This window comes from Macrobrachium nipponense, chromosome 15 (genome assembly GCF_015104395.2).
Source record: "Macrobrachium nipponense isolate FS-2020 chromosome 15, ASM1510439v2, whole genome shotgun sequence".
NCBI classification, from domain to species: Eukaryota; Metazoa; Arthropoda; class Malacostraca; order Decapoda; family Palaemonidae; genus Macrobrachium; species Macrobrachium nipponense.
The window spans coordinates 76,172,010-76,198,933 of record NC_087208.1 but is presented as its reverse complement, the minus strand read 5'-3'; the positions used below and the strand labels follow the sequence as shown (position 1 = coordinate 76,198,933).

The 26,924-nt window shown below is 39.7% G+C and overlaps 1 protein-coding gene across 1 annotated transcript in view; it reads right to left on the bottom strand.

The window, feature by feature from the left end:
• The window catches only part of LOC135195072 (piezo-type mechanosensitive ion channel component-like), a 347,594-nt gene that overhangs the window by 15,090 nt on the left and 305,580 nt on the right, over positions 1 to 26,924 (bottom strand). The window contains exons 49-56 of the mRNA XM_064221446.1: positions 17,528 to 17,589; positions 17,193 to 17,351; positions 16,712 to 16,838; positions 16,185 to 16,432; positions 10,702 to 10,855; positions 8,910 to 9,048; positions 8,059 to 8,217; positions 7,654 to 7,870 (exon numbers count right to left, since the gene is read on the bottom strand). Of these exons, the coding sequence (XP_064077516.1) occupies positions 7,654 to 7,870; positions 8,059 to 8,217; positions 8,910 to 9,048; positions 10,702 to 10,855; positions 16,185 to 16,432; positions 16,712 to 16,838; positions 17,193 to 17,351; positions 17,528 to 17,589 (1,265 nt within the window). The remainder of the gene's footprint in view (positions 1 to 7,653; positions 7,871 to 8,058; positions 8,218 to 8,909; positions 9,049 to 10,701; positions 10,856 to 16,184; positions 16,433 to 16,711; positions 16,839 to 17,192; positions 17,352 to 17,527; positions 17,590 to 26,924) is intronic.

Genomic DNA, 26,924 nt, shown 5'->3' with positions numbered 1-26,924 from the left:
CCTTGAGCTTTGCCCCTCCACATGGTACGGAAGCCTGACGGCACCCGGAGGCCTTGCGGAGAATACAGGAGACTCAACCTCGCTATGATCCCCGATCACTACCCCTTGCCAAACATGCAGGACTTGACTGGGGCCCTCCATGGCGCAAAAATCTTCACAAAAATGGACCTTTTAAAATCTTATTTTCAGGTTCCAGTGCATCCCGAGGACGTTCCCAAGACCGCCATCATCACGCCCTTCGGCTCCTACGTCTTCCATTACTCCCCCTTCGGCCTGAGAAATGCAGGGACCACCTTCCAGCGCCTGATGGACAGCATCCTGGGGGACCTGCCCTTCTGCGTCTGCTACGTCGACGATATTTTGATCTTTTCCAGGTCCCGGAGGAGCACCTATACCATGTCCGAGCGGTTCTGAAACGCCTGCAGGAAAACGGGCTGGTCGTCCGATTCAACAAGTGCACCTTCGGCGCCGAGAGGGTGGACTTCCTCGGACACGAGATCTCTGCAGCAGGTGTGCACCCCATGGCCTCGAAGGTGGACGCGGTGCAGAAGTTTCCGACCCCAACTACGGTCAAGGCCCTGCAAGAATTCATCAGGATGGTGTATTACTACCGCCGGTTCATCCCTGACGTCGCCCCCAACATGTCCCCTCTAACACAGGTCCTGAAGGGGAAACCAAAAAACCTGACATGGGAAACAGAACAAGCGCAGGCCTTCCACGACACGAAGATGGCCCTCGCCAGAGCCGCAACCTTGTCCCACCAGGAACCCACTGCGCCCTTACACCTCACCACTGACGCCAGCAACGTTGCCTGCTGGGCCGTCCTCGAGCAGATGGTCCAGGGCAGGTCCCAGCCGCTCGCCTTCTACAGTAAAAAACTGTCGCCCGCCGAGATGAGATACAGCACATTCGACCGCGAGCTCCTGGCGGTGTACCAAGCACTGCGCCACTTCCACTACCTCCTCGAGGGTGCCCCCTTCACTATCAGGACAGACCAACGCCCCTTGGTGCACGCCTCTGCGACATCAGCACGGGTCACCCGCGCCCGCTGATTCCAGCCTCCCGCAGGAGAGCCGTATTCGACGTCATACATGGACTCTCGCACTCCTCGGGCCGGACAACAATGCGCCTCCTGACATAGCAGTTCGTCTGGCATGGAATTTGGAAGGACTCCCTCGAGTGGGCCAGGACCTGCGTTCCATGCCAAACAAGTAAAGTAAGTCGGCACACAGAATTGGGCGTGGGGGAATTCCCGCAGCCGAAACGAAGATTCGGCCACATTCACGTAGACGTCGTGGGTCCCCTGCCCCCGTCGGAAGGTGCCAGATACCTCCTGACGATAATCGATTGCTCCACCAGATGGCCTGAGGCGACGCCGATGTCGGAGGCAACCACCAAAGCGTGCGCCGAAGCCCTTCTCGCCAGCTGGATCAGTTCATTCGGAGTGCCGGATGATATCACGACGGACCACAGACCCGTTTTCCTGTCGGAGTGGTGGGCTGCCCTGGCCCGCCTGATGGGGACATCGCTACACACCACCACCGCCTACAACCCGGCGGCTAACAGCATGGTGGAAAGAGTCCACCGATCTCTCAAGGCTTCCCTAATGGTACGCTGCACCGGCGAGGATTGGAAGAGCCAACTACCGTGGGTCCTCCTCGGCCTCCGGACTGCCCCTCGGGCGAATGGCGAAGCATCACCTGCGGAGAAGGTATATGGGAACCATTGGCAGTCCCAGGCGAGTTCTTCCTGACCAACGCCCACGACACAGATGTCTCCTTCACCAGACTTCGGGAATCTGCCGGAAAATTCACGCCCTGCATCAAGACCTTCTCTGACAGAACCAAACACTTCCTCCCGAAGGCCCTATCGTCCTGCAAACACGTCTTCATCAGGGACGATGCCTGCCGCCCGCCACTAACGAGACCCTACCGAGGCCCCTTCCACATCCTCCGACGCAACGACAAGGAGTACTTCATATCCATAAATGGTCGCGAGGACTGGGTCACAATCGACCGACTGAAACCAGCTTTCCTGATGGACGGAGAGTATGCCGACGCGGATCCCATAGGGCGCCTCACTCTTCCTCGGCAAGAAGCGACTCCATTAATCGCCAAACCACCCAGTCGTAGCCGCGGCCGCCCTCGGAAGATGGTCGAACCCCCCGAGGATCACCTCAGGGAGGCATCCCGTCCCCAAAAATCCCTGAGGACTCCGAGGACTCCGAGGCTGAGGATCTACCACAGCAGCTGGTCTCACGCACCCGAGGCCGGCCCGCTCGCTTCCGCGAGTAGCGATCAGAAGCACTAAAAATCATCCAACAATTACGCCCTAATTATTGTCTTAGGGGGGAGTATTTGTAAGGACAACGCCTTATCGCAAATTCCTCTGTATATAATTCTACAATCACGTTGTTCTTACTTCCCTCCTCGAGAGCGTTCAGTGTGCTTTCCGCCAATGTATATATCTTATAAGATCATGTTTTATGTACTTTTATATTCTAAGTTATATGTCTCACAAGAAACACAAATCGGCTCTCACCGACCCACTTTTACTCTCTCGCGGGTCGAATACCACATTTCCACCTGCATGCTGTATATTTGAATTTCCTTACCTGTAATAAGGATCAGTACACTTCGACCTGCCTCTTTGTTCACACCTCACACTCTTATTAATGGACTAGGGAGCTTCACCTTTTCATCCTCATCACCTGATGACAGTTCCTCAGCCATCATCTACTGCTGCTCTCTTTGAATCTCTAGCTGCTCCTTGATGGCCATGTCTTCTCTGTGCTCCTCCACTAACTCTTCCATATCTTCTTAACAGACATCCAGGCTTATGGACTTACCCAGAGACACAGTAGCCTTCACAACTGAGCTAGGCTCAGCCTCAAAGTTTCTTTGAGCTTCTATTCATAAATTCTTCTATGTAGAGTTCATGTTCCTATAAGAGACTTTGCCACAGACCTTACTAGTAAGAGTTTTCCAGTGAAGGATATTAAAATGATTCTCCCAGAATTCTCTAAGGATCAATTAAGTGTCTGAGCTCATCCCACAGCACCTCTGATACAATGCCGTTGTGTAGTTTTAAAATTACAGATGACCTGCTGGTTCATGGCTGGATTGGAGTAGTTCTGCTCTAGGCAAGAACCCAAGTTTTGAGATTTGACTCCTCTAACAACTCATCCTGCAAGTCTGTAGGGTGGGCAAGAGCACTGTCTAAAATCAGTAAAATCTTACTAAGCAAACTTTTCTCATGCTAATATTTTTTCACAGATGACCAACAACTTCATTAATCCATTCTGTGAAAAACCAGGTGGTGACCCAAGCTTTGCTGTTTACACTCCACATCACAGGTAACTTGCCTTTTTTTTTAACATTATTGTTTTAAAACTAAAGGGATTTCACTATGATAAACTACTAGAGGCTTGATTTTTGTCACCACTAGCATTCCCATACACCAACAGAGTTAGCTAGTCCTTCACTGGCTTGTGCTCTGGTGATTCCTTTTCATTATGAGTTCTGGTCCTGTTTCGTATTTTTTTTCAAAATAACTCTCAACCTTTACATAATTCCTAAATTAAAAAAAGAATTCATAGGTAGCATTTTTGTTGGTACTGGATGTCACTCCATGACTCACCGAACTATTTATGCCTTCTCTTTTATAATTTATCAAAATAGCCAAGGCTGGCTTCAAAGTCACTAATTTCAGCTCTTATTTCAAGTTTGGTAATAAAGATTGGCAGAATAAAATTTTGCTCTTTGGCAAACTGTAGCTTTGGAAACGCTGTTACTCACTTACTATTTTTCATTTAATTAGATCAACAGAAATTTTCCTACTTGAATGTTTGAGACCTTTTCTGTGTCACAACTCTGACTCCTTTAGCAGCATCCACTGCTATACGTGCCTCTTTATTTTTTTTACAATGGTGGAGATCTTAGCTTTTAGCATATGGTACTCAGCAGCAAGATCAGACATGCATATACGTTTCTTGTATTTAGCTTTCATATTTTCTTTGCTCTATCTTGCTTCTAATTAATCTATTTTTCTCATTATTATCAATTATTTTTCTTAGGACCCATGAGGTACTGTGTGCAAAAAAAAAAAAAAAAAAATAGCATGAAAGGATAAAAGATGCACAAAAAAAGGCGACTGTGGACTAAAAGGGATTTTGAATTGATCTGAAGCTATGCCGTTACTAACACTTGAACCCTTTATTTGGTGTGAAAGGGGTAATTCGTTACAGCATCTTAACTCAAACTTGTACATATTAGTGTGTGCATCAAGTACCAAGTGAACAATGCATGCCAAGATAATTTTTTCTTGTCAAAATTTATAGAGTATAAAATCTGACGAGTTTCTAAGCTGACCAGTACTGAAGTATCACTCTGAGTTGTAGATGCAGCAAAAACAAGAAATAGAATCTCACTAGGAACTTTGCCATTTCACTCTTTCCTTCAGCCACAGGGCAACTTAACTGCCCTGCTTTGTAGCAAGGCGATCAAGTTGGGCACAACCTATATAAAAGGCCTGGTTTACATACCTTGCAAAAATACAAATTTTTTAAAAATTTGTTATTTATTCCTACAGGGATAAAACCATCACTTTTTATATTAGGAGACTTATCCCTATGGAATAGGGTAGCCCCTTGTCTGTGTCTGGAGTTGGATTCCACCTAGAAATGTCATGCATCCAGTTGCTCAAGCAAGTAAAGATGTCATGACTCCTGTAACCTCCTACTTGTCTGGTGAATAGATTGACCACATTGATAAGAGGCCTATACAATAGAACGAACCCTGAAATGAGAGGGAACTAAAGTAAGGAACAATTTTGGGTAATTATAAAATCCCCTGTAGGAGTTGTCAAGATGGTAGGGAGCGTATCCTGACAATTACGAATAGCTTGTTGAGGAAAAGCTCTACCCCATTCCTCCCTTTGTTAAATGAGGAAGGAAAGAGGGCGGTGCATTCTGAAAGTGCTTAGAACAGGCAATGACTGGATCACCTACATGTATCTCATTCGATCACAGTTTGTACTTGGATGAGAAGTCAAGTATCTGATTGAGCCTAATTAGACTGAACAACTTGCTGAAAATCCTACAGGACAGCCCTGTGAGAGCTCAGTGGTCTGGTAAAACTATTAATATTAATTAATTACAACTTGCTGAGCAGCCACCACAGATTTCTAGGAGAAAGTATCCAAGGAGCTATAGGAAACATCCCTCGTAACCTGAAACGCTAGAAAGTTCTTCCAAAAGATGGGAAGGTTCCACACCCATATCTTCATGTGCATTCAAACTAGTTGGGAGGCCAGTGTCCTCCATAGGCCTGCTTGATAACCTCATGAAGCCAGAAAGAAAAGGTGTTTTTGAACCTTCTTACACTTACCAGTACCAAAAAAAGTCTCCTACACTCCAACATCAGATAATATTTTATGGCTTGGATTGGGCACAACAGCATCTCATCCAGGTCTCCACCAACATTCTTGGAGGAAGTGGATTGAGAAACACTAAAATCTCTTATTTGGAACAATGGAATCTGAGTCTTTGCTGCAAACTCAGAGACACAGCAGAAAAAGAGAGAACCATATGAAATTCCTATACCCTGTTCATCAAGGCTATGGCTAAAACCAAGAGAGAAATGGTCTAGTGTTTGGTCTCTGTCCAAGTAACTAAAAAGATGCTCGAAAGGATGCCGCATAAGGTTTTGAAACATTAATGTTAGTTCCTGCTTGAGGCCCAAGCTCCTAAGAAAGGCAAGACTCCTCAAATTTTCCATAAGCCTGGGTAACTCCACCGAGGAGGAGAGATCCACTCCCTTCAGTTTTAAGACCTGAGATATGGTGGAGTGACTGCGTTTCACTGCAAAAACTGAGAGACGCTTGTCTTGGTGAAGGTAAATAAGGAAGCCTGTAATATTCCAACTGATAGCAACTTCTACACCGATTACATAAGATGGCCCACTTTCCAAGGTATATATATGTTTGCAGAGAAATGACATCTGTGATAAGTCTATCTCTTGCAGGATAAGCTGGGTAACCTCCAGTTATGAAGGTGGGAAGACTGAACTGCCTGATGGTACCTGCAAATGTGCTGGCATAAGAAGTGGGCTACAGGGGCAACTCTCTTGATACCTTGACCAGGAGTATCAACAGACCTGCTTACCAATTGGTGTGTGTGGCCAACAAGGAGATACCAGAGTTACAAATACTGTTAATCACCCTACTGTGATTGAAGGGTAGGAAGGCATGCACATCCAGATTATCTTAGGTGTGTTGGAATGCATCTTTCATCTGAATCTGGATTGTGGAACAGGAGCCTGGAAGTTTTCTGTTCATTTAGTTTGTAAACAGAAGGGGACTCCCATGCCCAGAACAATCTCTCTGCTATATTTGGGGTTTTAGGGACCTCTCCATCCCCATCACCTGATCCTTGCAACTGAGTTGATCTGCCAGAGTATTCTGTCTGCCAAGGATGTTTCTGGCAAACAACTCAATGGCTTGAAAAGCTGCCCATTCATGAATCTGCAATTAATCCACACAGGGGCCCTAGACCCTCCCCTTTTTGTTGATGCAGCCAGCTATGTTGTCCCTCATCAGCACCACTGAGTGCCCTTGCATTTTCAAGTGTTTGATGTCCAATTGTGGTGTGTCCTATGTCAACACACATGAAACAAGATCTCTCAGGTGTACAGCCACCATGCTTTCTTGGATGCGCCTGTAAACAGAAGTATATCCAGAGGTGGGGAGCTCACTGAACTCCCTTTAAGAGGTGTCTGTTGTCTAGCCACCACAAAAGGTCCTCCCTCACTTCTCAACTCACAGACATAAATTTGAAAGGTGAATCCTGAAGGGCAAACCAATGCTGCTTCAGCTGCCACTAATGGGGCCAAAGGTTGACTCAGCTCATGAGGTGCAAGTTTCTTGAAGGATGACAAATGGCCTAGGACCAACTGCCACATCCAAGTAGGTTGTTCCTTTCATGACAGGAACTGCATTGGTACTTCCCTGAGACCAGCAGATAAAAGCTCACTGGGAATGCTCTTACGCATATAGCATCCAGCAGCCTACCTAAAAACTTTATCTGCTGCTTGGGGATGAGATTGAATTCTGCTAGTTTTTATTTTATTCATTTTCTAAATTTTAATATCTGAAGATTCATTGTCCCCACTTAGTGCTTTCATATTTATGGTGAACTTTTTCTACTTTTAGGTGTAATGGAGGGAAGATTCACAAGTGATATACAATTTTGCTTGTAGGAAGAATGCAAAGTGAATCCTATCAGCCTCTCAGTGATTGTGCAATAGAAAACGGATTTGATTGTCAAAAAGCAATTTGTCCTAGTTTTCTGAAGGAAGTGATGGATGAACTTGTCAGCAGAAGTGAAGCAAGTCTACTGAATGTATTTGTTCCAAGCTGAAAGGTCGATCACAGGTCTCCATGATGACGATGACTGAGTGAAGAGGCAGAAGGGAGGCGAGTGAGGGATTATCTCCTCTCACCCATCATTTCCACCAGTTAACTACCTTGTTTCCAAGTTTCAATGGCCATTCCAGCTAATACTGAAGAATACTTCTAATATAAAAAATGATGGTTGTATTTCTGTAAGAATAAACAACTTTTTATTTCACAATAAAAAAGTACAGTACTACGTACCCTCCTCCTGAGATCAAACTAAGGCCTTCAGGGAAGGCTTTGTCATTAAAAGTATATACAGTAAGAAAGCCAAAGCCACATCTTTGATTATGGGGAAGCTGCTTGAAATTTGTACAGTTATTCTCTTGTACCTCCCACCATTCTTGTCTTGAAGATAGATTCCTGAAGCCACCAGACCGAAGGGTGAACTCAAGATCAACAAAGCCCTTCTCCTCATCTGTAGTTGAAGTTAAATATCAATAAACATTAAAACTGTTAAACTTCCTGTCATTTGTCATTCAACTTTACTAAGGAAAATAAAGTATAATAGCATTCATTTAAAAAAATGAAAAATGGTTATACAGTGTAGGAACTTTTGTCAGATTTTTCTGCAAAGGTTTTAAAGTTCAAAATATATTTCCTCACCTTCTAATTGCATTACATAAGATGCTTGACCTTTGTTAGTAACCTTCAAGAATTTTGGGAAAAGGTTTTTTATGATAACTGGATTGCTTTCTGTTTTCTTTTCCCAGTTTCCTTGAAGAATCTGAACCAAGGACTCTCTAATTGGATTGCGTTTGTTACCTGCAAAAGAGTAAAAATTAAAGGTTTTGCCATACACATAATAGTGAGTGTCACGAATTATAACTTTATAATGAAAGTATATAAGTGAATGGTAACTGAAATGCTTAGCAAATAACTAGTTTAAGCTTCTTTTCAGCTATACAGTTGCTTCAATTTCAGTGTGAAACTTCTTTGCCCTCAGGATTTGGGGATAACACAATTTTTATCATAGTACTCGGCTGTTAAGATAATGGCAAATGGGCTACAGAAATGTATTTGGACAGATTCTACAGCACAAACCATCAACTTGGTGATCCCTAAAGCATCTTGAAATAGGTAAATGACCTTTTTGGGTAAAATTACAAGGCAGTAATACAAATTTGCTGATAAATAAGGTTAAAAGTTTATGATGTGTACATAAGGTATGTGCTTCTGAATTCAGGTGAAATATGGGAACTTAAAAATGAAGAAAAGTTCTGATGTGTGAAGTTTAAAACGAAAATAAAGAAATTGTGTGAGGCTTTAAAAGACAGAAACACATAGACAATTTTGTAACGGAAAAACCAGTCTTAAAAGCATTAAAAATGATAATGACACAAGTCAGTTCTTAACAAGACAGGCACAAAGCATAATTTACATTCAAATGATAAAAATAGGTAATTAAAGTCATTAACATTGCTTACAAATACAGAATGATCTCCATGTTTGATTACCTTCATATGCTTTTAGAGTGATTTCCTTTTCATCCTTGCACTGCGCAGCTACATCAGGTGAATTAGAAGGTCTTTTAATACTCCAGTTAATCTTGACTTTTATGGTATGGTTGCTCTCAAGGTCTTGAATAAGTTTATCCTATGGAAATCAAAACATCCAACTTTAAATACACTAATAAAATACATACAGTGATTCATAATAAATGACATATAATGTTTTTCTTTTTATCTCAGATAAGTCATAAGTACCAAAAGATGTGTCAGTTCTCAATTTCACTTTTAGTTAAAGGATCTAAAAATATTGAAAAAAGAATAAATAAATTTTTTAAAATCAGGAAGAAAGTTCCATACTTTCTCCATGGATTTATGCCACTTTAAAGCAGTTACTTAAAAGTTTTCAATCTTAACTTCTTACTTACTTACGTTAACTTTTTATCTGTGAAAAATGGCGAAAGTGTGTGCCTCTATCCTTATCTTTTGAAAGAACACAATATTTCCTCAGTAACAAACCTAAATATGATAACTGTTAGCTGACGAGACTGATATAGGGATGGAGGTAAAATATTGTATGAAACTCTTGCATAACGCCCATATCAAATTTTGTACAGTTCTGGATAAGTTGCTGGATTGTTGCTACTTTCAACATTAATTCTTCAGCATCACTGCAATCATGGGCACGAATTTCCACATTCTGATTTAGCTAAAAATGTTTTGTCATCTATTGTTTTTTTATTTCTACTATTGCTTTGAGACTGGGTACATCATATCTTCCTTTGTATTCTTTTTCTAACTCCAGTTGAATTGGAATAGTATTTATGTACTGAAAAACTGAGTAAGTTTACCAGTGATAGTATGTAATACATAGTTTACTGTTAGCCTCCAAAAAGCTTTACCCTCAAGTTCAAGAATAGAAGCATGGCCATTAATTGTCAAGTTACAGCAAGCTCCTAACAACAATGATTTTGTATCTACTATTTTCGTGCCATTACTTATTTGTACATAAACTCCAACAACGTTTTTCCAGCACCATCGAGACCTTCAATAACTGTAGCAAAATATTTTGAAAAACATTGCCATAAGGAAATGAGAATTGGTTCAGTAATGTAACCATTATTTCCTTTCTCATTATTTTGATGACTGTTGCTATTTAAATTTTAACTGACAAGCTTTCACTCCAGTTTTGAATAACTTCTTGTCATTTTATCTTGTCTATAAGGAATATTATGGAATAAAATCTCTCATGCTGATGGGTACCACACATCATAACAAGGCTTTCAAAATAATATTCAGACATTGTTAAATCTATATACATATACTATAAATATTTTATAATTTCTGGAATCCTGTTCTCATTCCAAGAGATTTCATCTTATAAAGCAAAAGGACACTTCGACAAGTGTGTTAATTTTGGATCTGTTTTAGCATTCCAAGAAACTGTTTCCATTACAAGGACCATTCTTTTTCCTGTAAGTGCCAGAAGTCTACTTTGTTTTCTCTTTGTTCTCAAGACATGAGACTTCTCTTTTCCACAGGTAAAATTAGCAGATGGAGTACAGTACAAAACTATACCCATAGTCAACCACTTTGACCACTCTTGTCTTTAATTTCTGGAAAACCTTGCTTCCTTTCTATTTGAAGGGAAAACCCAAGTGACATTGAATTTTGCCTTTTGGGGTTTAAATGGTTTTGGGATTTTGCTCATTATGGTTACCTTTATCTACACAAAATGATGAAAGGGTTTAATACAAAACAGCTAATCTATGAGTTCTGCTCTGTTCTGTATCATGCTTACCTGGGCAGGAGGAGATATTCCCCAAATAGCTGTTGACTCTCCATTAAGTTCGGCCATGACAACATCTGGGTAATCATAGTTGCTTAAGAATGTTTGGGCTAATCGATTCATTCCATAATGGTTATTAAACTTTTCCCAGTCCTTTTGAGTAAATCTGGAATAATAAAGCTATTGTAGAGTTTTGTGATTGCTTGTCTAACATTTCAAGAAGCAATTTACAGAAGTATTAAAAAAGTTTTTGAACTATCCATCTTCAGTTTAGCTTTTCCAACAGTATCTAAGTCCAAAAAAATTAAGATGTAGCTTAATACTATGTATTCTTAAACTTGAAAAAATTACATCTCCAAATACATGATCCATACCACATGTTAAGTAAAGAACTAGTTGGTCCTTATAAAATTTGTAAACTGCACTATTGTGGGGACTACGAAGAACTTTGCAATTGTGCTGTTCTCATCTATTGAGTTACAGGGGATCAATAAAAGTATATTATCATGGGTCCGTGTACTGCCTGTATACTCTGATGCATAATTTGCCTGCTATAATATTTATTAGAAACATAATAGTGAAACCAAACAATACATAAAACATCCCTATAAATTTTGTTTTATAATTACGGCACAACTTTTTTCCATACCTAGGCAAAGAAAATGCAAATTAGCTGTTGGCAGCACTTATTATGACAAATGAAGTCACCAGCTTTTGTTAATGTTTGCTTGCACCTTCAAAATGGGATGGCTGTAACTACTAATCAGTGGGGTGGGTAGAGGCTGGTCCTCGCAAAATAATGGTCAATATGCTTGACTTGCAATCAAGCATACTCAGTGACATTTTAACTGAATTGCTATTTACGAATGTAACTGAACTAGCCCGTTTTCAGGGAATGGAGGATCATCAGTTATGGATTATCATGAAGTTGTAGTTAAGAAACCAGGAACCTTTCTAAGTTTTTAGGTGAAAAGGATCTGTAATCCTAACATGATATGTTCAGTAAAATTAATCTTAGACATTTTGTTTATTCCATAATACTCACACACAAATCACCATTATAAGTAGAGGGATTAAGGAGGAATCTGTTATCAGAAAACCAAAATCATACTTAATCAGACAAAGAAGTGTAATCAGTGAAGGAAAACTAAAGTAGATAGCTGAGAAGCAAAATGGTAAAATACTGCTATTCACCTCGTTAAGATATTTTATACTAGTTGAAATTAGTAACCAACTAGCTTCAATGCTAAAAATATACTTGATTACAATACACATCATAATAATTTAAGGACTAGAAAACTTTACAAGGGCAAATTCCATTGCTAAGCCAGAAAAAGGCCCACGTCCTAATACCAAATCCTAATACTAATTACAGACCCTTATCTTCTGACAAGTTGCTTGGGTAAAATGATGAGAAAAATTGTAATCATGTGCTTACTTTGCACATACACAAATTTCATATTATAACCAGAACCCCCTTTGTATACATACATAGATCCACATTAGAGGATTTGAATGACAATAAATTACTGTAACAATTTCCTTTGGTATGCAGAGAGCATATGACTACATAAGACTACCACATCTTAAAGATTTTTTTGTGACTGATTTTGGGGCTAGTTAACAAGCGTTATACACAACTTTTGCTGCAAGCAATCATTCCAAGTAAATATATAATAGTAAATTTTCAGCCAATATAAATCAGACAATAGGGTCCCTCAGAGAAATGTATTCGTCAGCACCATATTTACCTTGGCAATACAGAGAAAATCACTCCCCTACTTGCCAGGCACATATATCTGGGAACAACTGTGCACCTGTGAACAAATTATTTTACTGTCCCTCTAGCTAATGAACAAAACTATTCAAAGCACTGGCAGACTTCGCATATTGATTTCTCAATATAATGTGCTTCGGATCCCACAATAAGTCCCGTTGCTAGGTGACCAATTGGTTCCTAGCCATGTAAAAATATCTAATCCGTCGGGCCAGCCCTGGGAGAGCTGTTAATCAGCTCAGTGGTCGGTAAAACTAAGATATACTTAACTTTTCACACACTCATTTGGTGATCTGTGAACTTGCATTTTAAATACTTTTGCTTTGATTAGAAATGAAACATCAACAGTGGTAAAATATTCTCTTATGTAGCCCTACTGTTATGATATATGATAACCATACCTAGAGTCAACTAAACGTTTAATGAAATACATTACAGTAAATCAAGCAAAGCAAAAAGAAAAAAAAGCAACTTGTACAGTCAAGTTCAAAAGTTTGTTGACACTCTCTGGTCATCATTTTAATGGTACATGGATGTCGATAGATTCACCACCACCACCACCAGGGTGAGCTTAAGAGTGGTCATTCTTTGCTCTTCCCAGTTGAAATAGGTAGAGTAAAGAGAGCAGAAGAAACATGATAATTATGATATTTAGTCCGCTCCTGTAAGACAAATGCAAAATCGTTCCACACATTTCTAGTGCTTGGATAGATTCACATGGTTGATTTATACAGTAGTTAGATGTAGTGCTTCAAACAATATATAATTATATGTATAATACTAACATAATGAAAACACTAATTTGCAATCAGATAAAACAAGTAAAATGCAGATTCTATTGCCGCATGTTAAATATGGCATGGTCTGGTAAAATAAATTCTTCTTGCATTTATTTATCATTTTCATACTATATTTTGTATTGCAAATTTCAATTTCATCTTCTCCATTCTTTTCATTATTTGGCATATACAAAATAACTTGTCCCAGTAGGCAAAACAGTTGCCATGTCAAAAATGGAGAATCAAAAATGGAAAATGCAGAAGAACGATGATTAACACTATACTCTGTTTTTATTCATCTGTCCATCCGCCTGTGGTGTTTTTGTATGGTAACACTGCGTCCCGGGCTTTAGATAGTTACACTATGTGTAAGTTTTAGGTAAATAAAAGGATATCTGGGTGTACATTTGCACCTGAAAAGTGTTTAAATAATTTACGTTAATATTCGAAATAGGATGATATTATAATCGTTGAATGTAAGCTGAATGTAACTATCTAAAGCCCGGGACGCAGTGTTACCATACAAAAACACCACAGGCGGATGGACAGTTGAAAAAAAACAGAGTATAGTTGACATCACTTAAAGCACCTCCAAGCTGAAGTAATATTCAAAATAAAGAAAAAATAGTGAGAAGATAAACAAATATAACATTTTGCTATATGAATGAATTACTTTCCTATAGGACGTCTGAAATTGAAAATATATAATTACGCAAAGCAATTCCAATAAAGAAACTTAAACCATTTCTAATAGGTGATTCAACCCCTTCACCCGACAGTGACCAGACTGCTACAGTACTAGAAATTACGATAATAAAAATGACGAGAATGGAAAAGATCAAAACTACATTCCTAATACAGATCTTAGTAAAAACGAATAGGTCTAAAGTAGAATAAAGTTTAATAGACAATTCCGTATTTAAAATGTGGCAAGAAATTTGCTTTCGTTTCACTTGTTTTACCTAATCCCTGTTTAGTTGTCAAACGTTCTGTAAGACAGATTTATTTAATTTGTACTAAAGATTTATTTAATTTGTATTAAACATTTTATAGATATTTTTCTGTTTACATTAGTACTAATGTTTTACAATGAGTAAATCACTATTATAAGCCTTTTATGTAATAGGGTACTAATCTAAGATGTCTTAGCGTGTTTTGGGATGATAGTTTGGGGTGTATTTTTGTTGAAATGATATTAAATTGTTTCAGCATGATAATTTAAGGTATATCATTGTTTTAACTATCACATTAAGCAGTGAAACGTTAAAATAGACAGTTATGGGGTAGCCCACTGGGTATATGGCAGTTATAAACCAGTTATAAGCATTTTTATAGGGGATTTTTGCATTTCCGTGGCAGGTTTTGGAACCTAATACACTGCAAAAAGTGGGGGAGCACTGTATTCATCTCAGTAATCTCGAAAACTATGAATCAAGACACTAATATCTGTTGTTTTTAGTTGTTTTTACATGTTATCCCTTCTTGGTGGGTGACATTGGTTGAAGGGCATTAGTAGTGTCACTATTCATCACAGCAACATTGAAAACTATGGATTACACACTAATAATTCTTTTTTTTATTATTTTTACATGTTACCCCTTACCATCCCCATTCCTATCACGGCTGAACTTGGACTTCAAGGGCATTGGGAGAGTCACTATTCTCCTTAGCAACCTCAAAAACTATGGATTAGAAACTAATATCTGTCCTTTTCAATTACTTTATATGTCACCCCTTCCCACCCACCTCCCTACTGGAGGCTGAACTTGGACTTAAGGGCATCGAGAGTGTCATTATTTTTCTCAGTGACTTCGAAAACTATGGATTAGACACTCTTATCTGTTGTTTCAGTTATTTTTACATTTCACCCCCTTCTCATCCCTATCCCATTTGAACTGAAATTGCAGTTAAAGGGCATTTGGACGGTCACTATATATCTCAGCGACCTCGAAAACTATGAATTAGATGCTAATATCTGTCGTTTTCTGTAAGTTTTGCATTTCCCTCTTTCCCACCTAAACAACTGAGGTATGTTTACATCGAAGCCTTAACACACACAAACTCATTCACTATTTTATTTATAATTTATGTGTACACACTCACACATACGCACACACTCACTAATTTCAATAACTTTTCAGTAGTGTTCTGAAAATGATTTTGCTTTGAACAGCAGTCATTGAGAAATGCCATATGTACTAAAGATATAAACATAAGGTGTTCTAATGTATTGCACAAGCATTGTGTATTACACACTAAAAGAATTTCATTATCAGTAGATTGTAATAGGCTAGACTTTCAAACAAGATTACCACACTTATGGCTTATGTAACAATTCATAACCATCTCTTATAATTAACAACCACTTACCTAAGAACTGACATAAACAACATTGGGTAATAATGTAAACAAACGAATCAGCAAACAGCTGTTTTGCGATTTTGGCAGATTTTACTTTAACATAAAATATGTTGGTTTAACTTTGTATACCCGTTTTACGTTTCAGCACAAAAATATAAATAATTCCACCAATACATTCGTTTCTTTTAGCAACTAACAAAGTGTTTTCTAATTCCTTTAGCTGATTCTGAGAACATAAACATTACAAATGGCAGGATGCTCTTATTTTTTATGCATAAAAGTTTAAAGTGTGTTGGTTGTTGTTTATAAGCGTACTGAGCATTTACAGTTATGTGGTATTGACAAGATTAGGTGAGGAAGTGTATGGAGTTGCCCTGGAACACCCCTAGGTTTCATTACTATCCATTATCCTGCATTCTTTGTAATCAGTTACAACTGAAAGAGGTGTTAAGAAAAACCTTGAGCACTATGCGAAAATGAAAAATTAATAACTGGATAATACCAGAACTACAAGAGAAGCATGGAATTTCACGATAAGGAAGTGACAAACACAAGGAAAAATAGAATGGCACACTCACTTGTAGAGGGATTGCTGTTGGGCCGACATACTGAAAATAGGCTGGTAAGCCCCAATAGAAACCTGAATAGACACATCTTCAGGGGGATTAGGTTGACCCACAGTATTACTGAGGGCAAAGAGTACCAAAGGAAACCAAATAAGTGCAATGACACCAAAAAGTGCACAGCCTCCCATGCCATATTTCAGGAGTTTGCGTTTCCCTTCTCCCCTTCCTTGGGGATATTCTGCTTCAGCTCGTCTTTCACACTAAAAGAAAATAAAATAAAGTGAGTAAAATTGAAATGATTATATATGAACAATAATTAAACCTAAAATGAACGGTGCAATCATGTTTTTATTTATAACATTGCTTTTATTCTAACATGCTTGGCAAACATCAATAATGCGGATTTTTGTTGTATGGACTGAAACCAACTGGCACAACAGAAGTTCACATTGTAAAAGTTCCAGAAAATAAGGAACTTGATATCTCACTTAATTACTACTTCTAATACCACAAGTATACAGTTTTGAGTAACAGTTCACCTTGAGCTGGAAAATATGTGAAAAGACATCTTCCATCTTGACCCAATCACTGAGGTTCATACTGGTATCTGTCCAAATCCAGTCCATTAAAGTACGAAGTTCAAATAGAAATGGGACACTCATAAACCTGTTTAAAACACATAAGATCACCTTTGAATATTTCTGAAGATTAATGGTTGTTTATGAAAAAATAAATGCAAGAAAATGAATGCCTTGTGCTCACATGATACAGTACTAAGAATCTATGCCACAATAATAAAAAAAAAATTGTTGATTGCATTAACATTTTGAGTAACTCAGTCTTGAACTAAACTTGAAATGAGCACAGTAAAAATCAGTTTAGTGTTTCTCTATGTTTCAAATATGATCCCTGAAATTTCTATACAACAGGTAGGCTACCGTATGTGTGGCAAAGATGCTTTGCAATCTGATACAAAATAGTTTTGTTTTAAAGACTGTCACACAAATTACTGATGCTTACATTCGGAAAGAAAAAAGGTTGAGGTAGTTGTACTGTTTGCAAAGGAAATTCCCAAGAATTCTCGTGGGATAACCGCATCGTATTTGGTAAGCAGACAGGAGCAAATTGAGACACTTCACCATATACCAAATCTGAGGGGGCCGCTTGGCATTAAATTCCCTATTGGAAAAAGAAAATATTTCATAACAGGCTTCAAATTTCATTCTTTCATTTATCCGAAACAAATTATGCCATTATGCTTACATGAAAAGAAGACAAATAATGAACTCAAAACAGGTCTGAATTTACTATAACTATGTAGTTTGTATACACTACAATAATGTCATCTAAATTACCTTTCTGTTACAGCTGGTAATATGAAGAACATCCATATATGTATACAAAAAGTTAGAACAACCTGAAAAGTAGTAAAATAAAAAATCATACTGTGCAGCAAATCTTACACAAAAATATTCAAACAGTCCATGAAAGGAAAACTTGACAAAAATCTTAAATTTAACTATATATTAATTAAACCATACTAATATACTGCTGGTAATAAACCATTCCCACTATTTTTAAGCTTTAGCATGTACATTAAACGAATGGCATATTTTTTTATTTGGCAGTGAGAGGAGAGACGATTTTACATATTTGAAGTAGGTGCTTCTAATTTATCTAATTTTAACAATCGCTACCCTTTTATAATACAAAATACCAGTTTTCAAAGGAAGTTTGATTATACTTTCTTAATATTTACATAACTATAAATATAAAACAATAACTTGCCTGGCAGTTGAGAAAACGGCAATAAAAAAAAAAAGGCATTATACCCGGTTTACATTTCGCCTTCGTATTTACCAGCAGGTAAGTATAAAGTAACTGTTCCTGAGAACATGATGAAGAGCCTTTTCTTAATTACTATGAGCTTGGCAAACTAAAGTACAAATAAAAACGGACCTAGAATTTTTATACAAACTGCAGAATACATTTGGACCATTTTTTCTTATAGGTTTAACTGGACATGAAAGAACCTCTATTTTTTCCCTTATCAGCAAAGTCAGATTTGGAACAGTGACAGAACCAGGAAGGAATTTGGTTGCCATGAATTTTTTTGCTCTGAAAAGCCATAAAAAAGCCAACCCATAGAACCCTGTACCGAGGGAGTGCCGTTGATGCATTTCATGGGTGCACCTATGGTTCCCTCAGGGCCCTTGCTGCAACCCCTCTCATTCCTTTTAGTGTCATTACAGTTCAAATTCTCTTTCTTTCATCTTACTTTCCATCCTCTCGTAACAATTGTTTCATAGTGCAACTGTGAGGCTTTCCTCTCTTGCGCCTTTAAAGCCTTTTACTCTCAATTTCTCTTTCACACTGAATGGCCTCATACATCCCAGCAGTTGGCCTTTAGTGTAAATTTTATGTCCCATTACATACCTACCATAGTAGAAAGGCTTGCAACTTGCTCATTCTTCTGACTGTGTCTAGTGTTATAAAGAAAAGGTCCGAGATGTTAATTTATTTTTAAAGAGGCTTCTTCTGAGGATTCAAAATGTGGTCTCGTCAGGAATCTTAGCACATCTAAATTCCATCCCAACTTTCTTATAGGCAGATGAAGGTGTTCTATCTGAATAATCTCAGGAAATCTTGAATTTTCTTACTGTTAGAGATTTCAATGTCGATGTGATGAAACACAGAGGATAACTCTGATCTTTTACCTTAAATGGCAGCAACTCGTTTCTTGGTATCTGAGGAACTGGAAAAATCCTGTAATTTCTAGAGGGGTATGTGAGCGGGAAGCTCCTCTAAATTGACATCTATTCCAGTAACAAAGCCTTTGTTTTTAGTAGTTCAGCAGCTGACTCTGTATTTGAGTAGAGATTTCTGAGACAAGCATAGACCTCTAGGTCATATGAGACAGCTGAGAGTCTCCAAGTGGTTGCCTGAAGCATGAAGGGAGTTTGGTGAAATCTTAACTAGCGGTTTTTGTATTGTTTGTATGGTGTTTTTACATTGCTGTGGTTATTCAGCAATGGTACCAACAGCTTTACGTGACTTCCAAACCACGTCGAGAGTGAACTTCTATCATCAGAAATACACATCTCTCACACCTCAGTGGAATGCCCGAGAACTGAACTCGCGGCCACCGAGGTGGCACGCTAACACCATACTGAACATGCTACTGAAGTGCTTCTTAACTAGTGGTTGTTTCAGTAGATCTGCCCTTAAAGGTAGGAATCAAGGCTGTAAGGGTCATTATTATATTCTTGGAGGCTTGGGATTTGTTTAGAACTTGGCTAAGGGCACTGAAGGGAGAAAAAGCATAAGAATCTAGTTTAAACCACTTGGTCAGTATAGCATCCACTGCTGAAGCTTGAGGGTCTTGGAAGGGACAACACAGATAGACAGTTTTTTATTCTGGCCTGTTTGGCAAGCCCCACAGCTTCCACAGGTCCTGAGGTAGATGTACTTGTGGATGTAGCGACCTTTCTGCCAGTTAGATCTAGTAAGGACAACTCTCTTCTTCCTCTCTCTCTTACTGAGATGAGAGAATTTTTATGGTACATGAATATGTTTATCAGTATTTTCAAATAATAATAATAATAATAATAATAATAATAATAATAATAATAATAATAATAATAGTAATGATTGCAGGTCCACAATAATATCGCATGTGAAGTATATAAAGTCTTTAATAATAAGAGCTTTCGAACCCTGCACCAGGTTGAGGATGAACCTGGTGCAGGGTTCGAAAGCTCTTATTATTAAAGACTTTATATACTTCACATGCGATATTATTGTGGACCTGCAATCATTGTTACCATTTTCGACACTGAAAATTGTGCCCACTAATAATAGTAATAATAATAATAAAAATAATAATAATGATATAACTATAATTACAAAAGGGGTAAGAAAATATCCTTTCCCTCATCTTCTGTTTTTAACTCCGAGAGAAGCTGTCAAATATGTCAAGTTAATATGACAGGTGGGGGAGTGTTGTTGATTTGTAGGCCAATGATTTTTACATAACTCTCTCTCTCTGTCTCTTTCTCCATAATAATTCACAAATAATTTCACTCTGTTATGTAAAAGCAACTCTCCCTCTCTCTTGTCCCACAAAATATGTATGTCATAGTGGTAACTCTCTCTCTCTCTCTCTCTCCTTCTGTTCTGGCTTTAAGTTTCAGAAGTACGTACGTATATATCTTTAAGGGTACTACTATTGTTTAGGATGACTTCGAAATTATACCAATAATATAATCGCAAAGATTAATAAAGTACAGTGGTCCCCCCGTATTTGCGGGGGATGCGTACCAGACCCCACTGTGAATAGTTAGAACCCGCGAATAGTTGGAACCCCTATAAAAACGCTGAAAACAGCCTATTTTGTTGGGTAAAACTCAAGAAAAACAAACTAAATAATTTTATACTTTGTTTTTTTAATAGTTTTATCACACAAAGTGCATTTAATGATGAAATTGATAAAAAAAAACCAAGAATTTGGGGATATTTCTCATAGAAAAATACCACGAATAATGCAGGGAAACATTCCCGAGAGAAATCCGCGAATGTGTGAATCTGTGAATTCGGAGAAGGCGAATACAGGGGGTCCACTGTAATAAGATAATAATTTAAGGTAAATTTGATGTAGGATGTTAATTAAGCTATACATTAGGTATTTGAACTTTCAAGATAGGTAGTTTAACTATTTGTGGGGAGTCTGGTACATATCCCCAGTGTATATGAGGGTCTACTGTATTAAAGTAGGCAGCTATAAACATATTTAGAGTGGTATTCCAACTTATTGCAAAATTTCACTCACAATTACACACAATTACTGGGGACCAACTGTGTGTGTATATATACCATGTGTGTATATATATATATATATATATATATACTATATATATATATATATTATATATACAGTGGGTCCCAATAATTGGGTCTATTGTATTAAGCAGGCATTTATAAACATTTTTAGAGGGTATTCCAGCTTATTGCAGATTTTCACTCAATGCAGTTGGTTGTGTTCCCTAACACAATTACTGGGGGGACCCACTGTCTGTGTGTATATATATATATATATATATATATATATATATACCAATATATAATTATATCTATATATATCTATATAACTATATATATATATATATATAATATTATTATTATATAAATATATAGGGAATAATTACACATGCCAAATTGGAGTCCTCTAGCCTCTGCAGTTTTTATTTCATTTAATGTTAAAGTTAACCATGATTGTGTGACTGTCAATGCTATAGGACAGGCTACCACTGGGCTGTGGCTGAAAGTTTCATAGGGCACAGCTCATTCAACATTATACCAAGACCACCAAAAGATAGATCTATTTTTGGTGGTCTTTGTAATACACTGTAACTTCAATGACTTTTTTACTTGTTTAATTTGAATATTATCTTTATGCATAGCTTTAAGAGAACCAATTTACAATATCCCTGTCATAAATTAAGCTAGATACATGATAAGTGCATATTTAGATTCAGAAAAAAAAACCCAACTACTAAAATTTGTTACTGCCTAGTCTCAGTTTAGTCTGCTGGTGATGCACTGCTGCAAGTGCTGTGTTCTTATGCCACCCCTACATATACAGTGGCACCTCGACATACGAAAGTCCCAGCTTACGAAAAATTCAAGTTACGAAAGCAAATACGAAGATTTTTTTGGCTTTACATACGAAAGTAGTTCAGGTTACAAAAGGTTGTTGCTGTAAAGTCCAGAGATTCGCCCAGACCACCGATAACAATTTTAAAACTCGCGCGCCGCCAACTGAATGGACTCCCAACCATCCTCCCCCTCTCCCATTGGTTCCTGATGCTAGACACTGCCATAAGATCCTGCTCTCCTATTGGTCAGCATCTCTCCCATTGTGCTCTACGTAAAGACGTCCTTCGCCCACTGCTTTGCACCAGCATTTGTGTACGCACGCGGAATTCATTCGTTCTATACGATTTCGTTTATTAACATAAATTCGTTAGTGATTTCGTTGTATTACTTTATCGTGTTGTGTGAGAACTTTAGTACATATACTACATAACTTAATTACGTACAGTATACGTAGTCATGGGTTCCAAGAAAGTTGCCGAAGTTCACGGAAAGAAGAGGATGCTTTCTATGGAGACGAAGATGGAGATCATTAAAAAATATGAAGCTGGCATGTGGTTGAGTGTGATCACTAAGGAATACGGCCGAAATCCGTCGACGATAGGCACCATCCTTAAGCAGAAGGAAGCCATCAAAGCAGCTACACCTTCCAAGGAAGTGACTATTTTGTCTAACTAGAGGAACCACGTGCACGACGAGATGGAGAGGCTGCTACTTGTCTGGATAAAAGACATAGAAATTGCTGGAGATACGATAACCGAGACGGCAATCTCCCACAAGGCCAACGCTATTTTCAGCGATTTGATTGCCCAGGCCGAAGACGACGGAGGAGAAGGGACATCGACACCAACCCCAGACTTCAAGGCTTCTCATGGGTGGTTTGAAAAATTCCGGAAACGGACTGGTATCTATTCGGTGGTGCAGCATGGGGAGGAGGCCAGCTTGGACACGAAAGCGGCCAAAGCCTTTACTAAGACGTTCAACGAGATGACGATCAACGAAGGCTACAGTTCTCAGCAAGTCTTCAACTGTGATGAGACTTTTTTTGGAAAAAATGCCTCGTCGGACGTACATCACGGAGGAAGAGAAGAAGCTACCCGGGCATAAGCCTATGAAAGACTGGCTTACACTCGCACTTTGTTCGAACGTTAGTGGGGATTGCAAGGTGAAGCCCCTATTTGTGTATCATTTGGAGACTCCTCGAGCCTTCAAGGCCCACAAAGTGCTAAAGGAGAAGCTTCTAGTGATGTGGAGGGCTAATGCGAAAGCCTGGGTAACGAGACTTTTGTTCACCGAGTGGGTAAATCTGTGTTTCGGCCCGACAGTGAATAAATTCTTGGAAGAGAAGCGCCTCCCTCTGAAATGTCTGCTGTTGTTGGACAATATCCTAGCAGAGTATTCCTTCATCAAGGTTCTTTATCTTCCGCCTAACACCACCCCTCTCCTCCAGCCCATGGACCAGCAAGTGATATCGAACTTCAAGAAGCTGTATATGAAATGATATTGTTATGATACAATAAAGTTTCATACATACTTACCTGGCAGATATATACATAGCTATCGACTCCGTCGTCCCCGACAGAAATTCAAATTTCGCGGCACTCGCTACAGGTAGGTCAGGTGATCTACCGCCCTGCTCTGGGTGGCAGGACTAGGAACCATTCCCGTTTTCTAATCAGATTCTCTCTTCCACCTGTCTCCTGCGGGGAGGCTGGGTGGGTCTTCAATTGTGTATATCTGCCAGGTAAGTATGTATGAAACTTTATTGTATCATAACAATATCATTTTCATACATTCAACTTACCTGTCAGATATATACATAGCTGATTGACACCCTTTGGTGGAGGGCAAGAGACAGCTAACTACTGACTAGACAGGTAAACAACATATGTTGTAGGTATTTACAGACCTTGGTTCCTACCTTATCAGGTGGAAGACTTCGTGACTGCTGTCTAGGAGTCTGCTTCACCTCAAGAGCCTTAGCGAGATAGTGATCTGTGGCCAAGAGTTCTTGTGGATCTGTCGATGGGGTATCATCCACTTACTCGACAGAACCTAACTGGCATTTGTCAATGGGAGCACATCCGCTTATATGACAACACGCCTTTATTTAAGGAGCACACAACCGATCCCGATCACCCGAACCTAACACCCGTGTTAGTTCTAAGATTGCCAAGAGCTATCCCCAAACTCTTAGCAAACAACCACAAACTCAATAACCACACATACAATAATACAAAAAAAAAAAAATTTTTGTACCCCTCTAAAAGTCAGCTGTCACTCGATCTCCTAGTGAAGAGAAGTGAAGGTCGCCTGTGCGACACCTGACACTTCCATGCACAGGAAACTCAAGAACACATCCACAAGAGGGTTTTTACATACATTATTAAGGATCGGTGCTAGCTCCCTTACCCAGAACCGTCTGTGCTGACACAAACGGACCTAGAGAAAAACATTTCTCATACGTACTCGCACATCTTTTAAATAATGAGATGCAAACACAGAGTTGCATCTCCAATAAGTTGCATCTAAAATGTTTTTAAGTGACATATTTCTTTGGAACGCAACAGAGGTTGCGATTGCCCTAACTTCGTGGGCTCTCCTCACTCTTAAAAGATTAAAAGAATCATCTGGACAATTCTTATGAGCTTCCGTAATAACACTACTAACAAAGAAGGCTAAGGCGTTCTTGGACATTGCTCTCTTGGGGTCTTTTACTGAGCACCAAAGACCTTTTTGCGAACCCCCCAACTGCTTCTTCCTGTCCAGATAGAATTTAAGAGCTCTAACTGGGCAAAGGGATCTTTCTGCCTCTCTGCCCACCAAACTAGAAAGTCCTTTTACCTCGAAGCTCCTGGGCCAGGGATTCGAAGGGTTTTCATTTTTGGCAAGAAAGAGAGACTGGAATGAACAAATTGCAGAGTCTCCTTTGAAGCCGACTCGTGATTCAAGGTGCGTGCAACTCACTGACTCTTTTTGCCGTTGCAAGAGACATCAGAAACAAACACTTTCTAGTGATATTACGAAATGAAGCAGTGTGTGGTGGTTCGAATTCTTCGGAGGATAGAAATTTAAGAACCACATCTAAGTTCCAGCTTGGAACCTTAGGTTCAAGTGACTTTGATGTTTCGAAGGAACGAATGAGGTCATGCAAATCCTTATCATTCGTTAGATCTAATCCCTTGTTTCTAAAGACTGCTGAAAGCATACTCCTGTACCCCTTAATAGTCGGTACAGAGAGATGCGACTTTTCTCTAAGAAACAGGAAGGAAATCCGCAATTTCGGTCACAGAGGTACTGGAAGAGGACAGCTTCTTCGACCTGCACCAGCTTCTGAAAACTTCCCACTTCGATTGGTACACTCGCCTAGTAGATGATCTGCGGGCTCTAGCAATTGCGCTTGCTGCCTGGCGAGAAAACCCTCTCGCTCTGACAAGTCTTTTGATAGTTCGAAAGGCAGTCAGAGCAAGAGTGGGTAGTTTTGATGGTACCTCTCTCTCGAAGTGGGGTTGTTTGAGCAGATCTATCCTGTTGGAAGAGATCTGGGGAAGTCCACTGTCCACTCCATCACCTCTGTGAACCAAATCTGAGATGGCCAATACGGAGCAATCAGAGTCATTTTGGTTCCTTCGGATGCCACGAATTTTCTGCTACTACTTCCCCCAGTATCTTGAACGGGGAAAGGCGTAAACATCTAGCCCTGACCAGTCCAGGAGAAAGGCGTCTGTTGCATAAGCCCTGGGATCTTCCACTAGGGCACAAAATGTGTCTATCCTTTTGGAGAGGAATGTGGCGAAAAGATCTATTTGAGGCTTCCCCCAAAAGGTACCAAAGGCTCTGACAGACTTCTGAGTGGAGTGTCCATTCTGTGGGAAGGACCTGAGGAACCTCCTGCTCAGTCTGTCCGCTCTCACATTCCTCTCCCCTTGGACAAACCTCGTTAGAAGAACTACCTTCCTTTGGTTCGCCCCCAAATCAACAGATCTCTTGCCAGCTCGTACAGAGCGAAAGAGTGAGTCCCTCCTTGTTTCTTGACATAAGCCAGAGCGGTCATATTGTCTGAGTTTATCTGTACGACCTTGCCTCTGACTATGTGTTCGAAGCTCTTTAGCGCAAGGTGAATTGCTAAAAGCTCCTTGCAATTTATGTGCCATGACACCTGTTCTGCTGACCAGGTGCCTGACACTTCTTTGGATCCCAATGTTTGCACCCCAGCCCGACTCCGACGCGTCTGAGAACAATGTCAGGCTTGGGTTCCGTACTTGCAGGGATACTCCTTTGTTTTCTTTTAAGGGAATCAACCACCACTTTAACTGATTTTTTATTTCCTCCGAGATTGGAAACGTGTCCGAGAGCTGTCCTGTCTTCCAACTCCAACTTCTTCTCAGGAAGAACTGAAGCGGACGAAGATGTAGTCTTCCTAGGGGAAAGAACTGTTCGAGCGAGGAAAGGGTCCCCAGAAGGCTCAGCCATTCCCTCGCTGAAGTGCGCTCTTTCCCTAAGAAGTTCGATACTGTGGCACAGCCTTTCCTTATTCTCTCTTGAGAGGGAAAAACTCGAAAACCCCGAGAATCCATCTGAATCCCCAGATAAACCACGTTCTGGCTGGGGATCATCTGAGACTTCTCGAGGTTCACGATCAATCCCAATGATTTTGTCAATTCCAGTGTGTTGACAGGTCCTCCAAACACTGCTTTTGAGACCTGGCTCTGATGAGCCAGTCTCCAGGTACAGGGAGACGTTATCCCTTTCAAATGTAAATGTCTTGATACATTTTTCATCACGTCCGTGCAAGACTTTTGAGGAGCCCGTGGAAAGGAAGGCCGAAAACACGGGGCCCTGAACTGATATATTCTTTCCCTCGAACATAAATCGAAGGTACTTCCTCGACGAATGGTGGATCGGGATGTGGAAATATGCGTCCTGAAGGTCTAGGGACGCCATCCAATCTCCTTGACGCAGTGCTGCAAGGACTGAAGCAGACGTTTCCATGCTGAACTTCTGTTGTTTTACGAATTTGTTCAGCGCACTTACATCCAGTACCGGTCTCCATCCCCCCGAGGCTTTTGCTACAAGGAACAAGCGATTGTAAAACCCCGG